The 7,374-nt window shown below is 44.4% G+C and overlaps 1 protein-coding gene across 1 annotated transcript in view; it reads left to right on the forward strand.

Annotated features, from left to right (window-relative positions):
• LOC106940328 (echinoderm microtubule-associated protein-like 6) overlaps positions 1 to 7,374 on the forward strand; it is a 38,891-nt gene that overhangs the window by 25,973 nt on the left and 5,544 nt on the right. The window contains exons 21-28 of the mRNA XM_015023048.1: positions 1,970 to 2,081; positions 3,291 to 3,418; positions 4,026 to 4,167; positions 4,259 to 4,411; positions 5,114 to 5,245; positions 5,565 to 5,653; positions 6,493 to 6,669; positions 6,834 to 7,050. Of these exons, the coding sequence (XP_014878534.1) occupies positions 1,970 to 2,081; positions 3,291 to 3,418; positions 4,026 to 4,167; positions 4,259 to 4,411; positions 5,114 to 5,245; positions 5,565 to 5,653; positions 6,493 to 6,669; positions 6,834 to 7,050 (1,150 nt within the window). The remainder of the gene's footprint in view (positions 1 to 1,969; positions 2,082 to 3,290; positions 3,419 to 4,025; positions 4,168 to 4,258; positions 4,412 to 5,113; positions 5,246 to 5,564; positions 5,654 to 6,492; positions 6,670 to 6,833; positions 7,051 to 7,374) is intronic.

Genomic DNA, 7,374 nt, shown 5'->3' on the forward strand with positions numbered 1-7,374 from the left:
TCAGAAACAGGATTAAAGTCTGAAAAATGTCTTTAGTTCTGCTAATGGATTTATTTCTAGTTCACCTCAGAACATCCTGTTAGTCACATCAATGCTTTAAATAATTCTGCTTGTGATTATAAATAACTCTGAATGTGTTTCATAAAGATATAAATCAACTGGGACAGTTTTAGGAAACCTGCTGAAAGTTATTTATAAATCTGGTTTTTATTTTTAGAGAAAATGTGTTTATTTTAAGCAGCAACTATTTTTATATTTCTTCCTGTTTCTGTCAAGTCAAACGGCATCTTGATCAGTTCTGACCCAAACTGTCTGGTTCTGGTTCGGTTCTGACCCAGGAAGACGACAGAACCTCTGATTTAATCTGATGAGGCAGAAATAAGACATGAGAGACAGAGGACATGTGGACATGAGGACATGAGGACATGTGGACATGAGGACATGTGGACATGAGGACATGAGGACATGTGGACATGAGGACATGTGGACATGAGGACATGAGGACATGTGGACATGTTCTGACTCGTCCGTCTGTTTCAGGGGACAGAAGGACAAAATCTTCGTGGTGAAATGTAACCCAGTGATGATGGACAGACTGGTGACTGTGGGGATCAAACACATCCGATTCTGGCAGCATGCAGGTAACACACACACACGGACACACACACACACACACACACACACACACACACAGAATGAGCTGGTTTTGCTCTGATGGCTCAAACTGTTTGTTCTGTGGTTCAGATTTTTAACTCTGATGTTTTAATTCAGCTGATTTCTGCAGCTTCTAGATTAAATAAATATTTCAGTCCAGATCTGTAGAGAATCCGCTCCGTGTTTTACTGACATGAATTAATGTGCTGCTAATTTAGATGCTAAATGAAGAATTAAAACTCAAACTTTCTCTCTTCTGTTGCTGAGTTATTCTGTACTGCAGATTTTTCATTTTTTCTGTTAAAATAATCTGATTACAGCAAATTAAATGATAAACACTTCAAAAACATTAAGTTTTAATCGTAGTGAAATTGGGCTTAAGTGTGAGTCAGATCTGCTCTGGTTCCAATAAAATGATCAATAATAATTTTAACTTCTCCCTTTCTGCTGATGTTTTATCATTTTCTCTGAATCTTAAACCAGCTTCTCTGTACAAACTTTGATTTCTCTCTCCTGCTCTTCCTGCTCCGTCCTCCAGGGGGCGGCCTGACCTTCAGGCGCGGTGCGTTCAGGAGCGTGGGTCGTCCGGAGACCATGATGTCGGTGTGTTACGGCCGCAGCGAGGCGCTGGTTTTCTCCGGCGCCGCCAACGGAGACGTTTACATCTGGAAGGAACCGATCCTGCTGAAGACGGTGAAGGCTCACGACGGGCCGGTGTTCGCCATGTTCTCCCTGGACAAGGTGAGGGAGGGATGGAGGGATGGAAAGAGGGATGGAGAGAGGGATGGTGGGCCGGTGTTCGCCATGTTCTCCCTGGACAAGGTGAGGGAGGGATGGAGGGATGGAAAGAGGGATGGAGAGAGGGATGGAGGTATGGAGGGAGAGAGGGATGGAGGGAGGGAGGTATGGAGGGAGGGATGGAGGTATGGAGGGAGAGAGGGATGGAGGTATGGAGGGAGGGATGATGGGCCGATCATCCCCTGAGCCAATCACACACAGCAGATCTTATAACTTCAGATTCTTCTTCCTGTTCATTTGTTCTTCATCTCTTTTCAGTGAATCTGTAGATCCACAGAAATGTGACCCGGTTCTACAAACAGAATCACATCCAGCTGATCTCAGATCCTGGTTACATTATAATAATCTAACAGCTGATGGTTCCAGCTGGTGGTTTTTAATCTTTTCTCTGTTCAGGATGAAAGTTCAGATAAAACCAAACAGATTCAGGTTTCTGATCCGTTTGGAGGTTTAATGATCCGTTTCTGCTCCTGCTGCTTCTTTTCCCTCTTTTCCTCTCCGTCTCTCCTGGTTTCAGGGTTTTGTGACGGGAGGGAAAGACGGAGTGGTGGAGCTGTGGGACGACATGTTCGACCGCTGCCTGAAGACGTACGCCATCAAGAGGACGGCTCTGTCCCCGGGGTCCAAAGGTGAAGGAAGGATGGATGGACGGACGGATCTAAATCTCTGAACACTGAAATTAATTTAAATCTGTTTCAAACAAGTATAATTTCAGAGAAAAAATAAAGTAATTCAGTAAAATACAAAAATTATTTCATAATCAAACATAAAAACAAAACTTTAACATTTAGTTTGAAAAGAATCAGTAAAATAAAAAGTGTATTAAATCTAATTATTAGTTGTTTCCTCTAAATTTGTCCCACATTATTTATCTAATTTACACAAACAGAACATCAGACTAAATAAATATTTGATGTCTTTTAACAATTCATATAAATAAAAAAGAGAAATTTTTGGCATCACTGATGATACAAAGATTTAACAACAGAAAATCAGAATTCAGTGATTTTGTTATATTTATAATAGCTCTGAAGAGTTTATTCTGGATTCCTCTAAATAAGTGTCTGGGTTTTAATTTTCTGTAATTTCATAAATTTTACACCAGTGCAGGAGGAGGAAAGTAACAAGTTAGATGTACTAATGCTAGTATGATTAAGTATAATATGTTTGTGCTTTTTAAAGTGTTTGTAGATTATATCATATCTGTTAGTGGTGAGTGATCAGCAGCAGATGTGAAGAATTTATGTCCCATTAAAATCATGATGTCAGACATGTTTATTTCATGTTTCATTTATGAATATTTATTACTTAAAAACCAATTTGGGATCAAAATGTTACATATTATTGTGGTACTTTTTACTTTATGTGAGTAATATTTTACTCTGATATCTTGAGTAACACTGTAATCAAAGTAACAGGATTCATATAAAGGTGAAGGTAATATTATTTATATAGCACATTTTCAACAACAAGGCAGTACAAAAAGGGAATACAAACAAAATAACAAGCCAAAGGAAAAAGCAAAAGAAAAAACTAATAATGTTGATTCAAAGTAAATGAACCAGGTTCTCCTGTTCAGGGTTGGTAGATAAGTAACAGGAGTCTGAAACATCTGCTAATTTAAGCAGGTAAACAGCGCCCCCATGTGGACATGTGGTGACATGTCAACATGTTTGGATCTGATTCAGAGACTTTAAATGTTTCCAGAGAATCAAAATGTTTTCCTGCTGGTTGAATGTTCTGGGTTCTGATCCGGTTCAGGAGGCTGCTCACTCTGGTCCTCCAGAATCCCACCATTTGTTCCAGTAACCAATCTGAACTGGTTTGTGTGTGACCAGGCCTTCTGCTGGAGGACAACCCGTCCATCAGAGCCATCACTCTGGGCCACGGACACATCCTGGTCGGCACCAAGAACGGAGAAGTTCTGGAGATCGACAAGACCGGACCCATGACCCTGCTGGTGCAGGTGGGAGCACTGGGAGCCAGAACCAGTCAGTACCAGTCAGAACCAGTCAGAACCATGGACCCACTGCGCTCTAATATAATCAAAGCTATGGAGCCATTTCTGACCCAAACTCCAGATTAATATAAACTGACCTCTGGATTCCGGCTCCAGGTCCGCTGTGATCCGGTCCGGACCAGCAGGTGATAAATGTTGGTTCTTCCTGGATGACAGAAATCGCTCTGATCAACATAAAGTCCATGTTTCTTTCGTTTCTAGCTGGTTTCTAACATTGGTTTGGAGACTGAAGCATTTTATTTATTAGATATTTTTAATGTTTTCAGTAAAACAAACTTTAATGAGGAATCAGGAAATTCAGTTCATTATAACAGGAAGTGGCTCTGATCGTCTGTCTGCTGCAGTGAAATGTTTGTTTTATGATAAACTGGTTGTTATCGTCGTCCAGGTGAGTGTTTGTGATAATTGGTCAGGTTGTGTCCAGGTGAGTGTTTGTGATAATTGGTCAGGTTGTGTCCAGGTGAGTGTTTGTGATAATTGGTCAGGTTGTGTCCAGGTGAGTGTTTGTGATAATTGGTCAGGTTGTGTCCAGACGAGTGTTTTGGGTGTACAGGGTCACATGGAGGGGGAGGTCTGGGGTCTGGCCGCCCATCCGCTGCTTCCTGTCTGCGTCACTGTCAGCGACGACAAAACGCTCCGACTGTGGGAGACGTCGGCCAACCACCGCATGGTGGCGGTCCGCAAGCTGAAGAGAGGTCAGAACCAGAACCAGAGGTTCTTTTGGTTCCAGGCTGTTTCTGGACCAGAACCACGCTGTGGGTCCAACCTGCTGTGGTTCTGCCGCAGGCGGCCACTGCTGCTCCTTCTCCCCTGAGGGCAAAGCGCTGGCGGTGGGGCTGAGCGACGGCGCCGTCCTGGTGGTGAACGCCGACACGCTGGAGGATCTGCTGAGCTTCCACCACCGCCGAGACGCCATCTCTGACGTCCGCTTCAGCCCAGGTACCGACCCGCTTCCTGGTACCGACCCAGACAGGGTTCCAGGTACCGACCCAGACCCGGTTCCAGGTACCGACCCAGACCCGGTTCCTGGTACCGACCCAGACCCGGTTCAGCCCAGGACTGTCACCACGTAGTGAAAGTTTCTACAAACGTCATTTTTAAAATAATTTCCGTTCTGCAGCTTTAAGGTTTTCATCAAATCGCTGCAGTTTAATTTCCAGCTCATGTTGTTTTATTTTTTGACGTGTTTTAGATGAATCTCCTTATTTTTAGTCGTCTTGTTTTAAAGTTTGTCTGAAATGTTTTATTCAGACAAATAAAACATTTGTTTTATTTGTTTTATTCATTTGTTTTATAAAACAGACAAATAAAACAAGGAAGTGTTTCCTTTCACAGGAAGTGAAAGGAAACACTTCCTGTTTCCTTTCAGTGAAAGGAAACACTTCCTGTTTCCTTTCACTGCTGAATTTCTCTGATCAATCTGGAAGATTTTCCAGAGGAATCAAAGTTTCTTCTCTTTCATTTGTCAGTGAATTTTGAGGAGGCATCAACATGTAGCTGTTTTTTCTGAAGATGTTAAACTTTCTTTATTTTCATGTTTTTTCACTTTTTGAGTAAAGATAGACAGTTTATCAAACCAGTTTGTACATTTCCAGTTTCAGAGGAAGTCTGAATGTTTTCTCTTCCTGTCTCGGCTCTCAGATCCAGGTAAATACCTGGCCGTGGCGTCACATGACAGCTTCGTCGACATCTACCACGTGTTGAGCACCAAGCGGGTCGGGATCTGCAAAGGAGCGTCCAGCTACATCACACACATCGACTGGGACGCCCGAGGTAAACCAGTTCCTACTGAGGACAAACCAGTCACTGTGGATCTGAGACAACAAGCTGGGCTAAATAAAGTCAGAAGAAATTATTAGTTTTGATTCTTGTTCAGTCTTTTGTTTTCTAACTTCCTCAGTATTCATTCAGAAACTTTAAAAACTTTAAATCTTCAGGTTGGAATCACTAAGTTGTTTCAAGTTTTTTTCTCTGAGCTGAATCTTGGTTCTTCCTGTTTGCCGGATCCACTTCCTTCCTTCCAGCCAATCAGCTTCCTTTCCTGTAACCATGGAGACGTTTCATCATTTCTCCCTGTGTCAACATGTTGCAGGTAAACTGCTGCAGGTTAACACCGGAGCCAAGGAGCAGCTGTTCTTTGAAGCCCCCAGAGGAAGAAGACAAACCATCCAGAACTCTGAGGTGAGTCTCTGCACGCAGACCGGACCGGTTCAGCAGGGATGTGGTCATGAGGAGCATTTTCTGTAGTCAGTATGTACCAGCAGGTTCATGTTCCTGCTGTAAAATCTGTGGCTGATCTTTATGTCGAGGCTCTTAAACACAACATGGTTTGATATATTAAAGCTGAATCCTTTTTCTGTTTTAACTGAACTTTCTTTAACTTTAGCCTTACAGTCCTGCTTTAACTAGATGGATCCACAGCTCTCCTGTTTAATGCTGCGTTCCAGTTGGACTCAGATCTGAGAAATTCCCAGTCAGAAAAGTCAACTGGGACGCTTTCTGAAGTTGAATTTCCCACTAGGAAACTGGGAGCAACTCTGACTAACTCCAGTTATAACTTATAAGGCCGTCTTTGCGTTCCAACATGGCCGCTCCTCGCCTCAACAGTTGTAAGATTTAATGGAAACATGTTTATTTTACAAGACAGAAGTCAGAGTGAGTCTGAAACCATCAGACAGGTTTTTATATCCTGCAGCTGTAAACTCAACAAATCAGAAGTGGAGTTTGGTTAAAGAAAGTTTCTAAGAACTATTGGAAACGATGTTTATGGGCGACGCCATGTTGGAATTTGGACTTCTTTTCTAGAATGCTGTTACTTTGGTTCAGAGGTCAAATCCAGCTCCGAGTTCCTGTTTCCCAGCTAAATGGACAAAACTCTGCAGGATTTTTAAAGATCTGAACCAATCAGAGGAAAGACAAAATGTTGAGTTTATTTCCTCCTTTATGCAAAGCAGACATGAATCAGGAGGCCTCAGCCGGATCAGTTGGGCTTTACCCTGTGTGATGCTGTGTGTGTGCAGCTGGAGCGGGTGGACTGGTCCAGTTGGACCTGTGTTCTGGGCTCCAGCTGTGAGGGAATATGGCCGACTCACAGTGACATCACCGACATCAACGCCGCATCGCTCACCAGAGACCGAACGCTGCTCGCCACCGGAGACGACTTTGGCTTCCTGAAGCTGTTCAGCTACCCAGTCAGAGTACGACACGCGCACACACACACACACACACACACACACACACACACAAACACACAAACACACACACAGGATTCAGAGATCTCTGTTAAGATGAATGGATGTTTGGTTGGATGTTTGGTTGGATGTTTGGTTGGAAGGTGTTCAGCGGCTCCTCTCTCCATCAGGGTCAGTTCGCCCGTTTTAAGCGCTACGTTGGCCACAGCGCTCAGGTGACCAACGTCCGCTGGGCTCAGGATGATTCCGCCCTGCTGACGGTGGGCGGAGCCGACACCGCCCTGATGGTCTGGGCCAGGGAGCGAGGAGGCGGAGTCAGCAGGGAGCTGGACCCGCTGCCGGGCGCCGACAGCGAGGAGTCAGAGGACGACATCGAGGAGGACGGAGGTGGGTCCAAACTCACACTGGTTCCTCTGTCTGGTTCCTCTGCCTGGTTCCTCTGGTTCCCCTGTCTGGTTCCTCTGGTTCCCCTGTCTGGTTCCTCTGCCTGGTTCCTCTGGTTCCCCTGTCTGGTTCCTCTGTCTGGTTCCTCTGGTTCCTCTGATTCCTCTGGTTCCCCTGTCTGGTTCCCCTGTCTGGTTCCTCTGTCTGGTTCCTCTGGTTCCTCTGTCTGGTTCCTCTGTCTGGTTCCTCTGGTTCCTCTGGTTCCTCTGGTTCCCCTGTCTGGTTCCCCTGTCTCTTTGCTCTGTCTCCACCCTCTCGTTCCCCTGT

The sequence above is a fragment of the Poecilia latipinna genome, unplaced genomic scaffold, assembly GCF_001443285.1.
Source record: "Poecilia latipinna isolate Pla-1442-1.1 unplaced genomic scaffold, P_latipinna-1.0 Scaffold3182, whole genome shotgun sequence".
In the NCBI taxonomy this organism is placed as follows: Eukaryota; Metazoa; Chordata; class Actinopteri; order Cyprinodontiformes; family Poeciliidae; genus Poecilia; species Poecilia latipinna.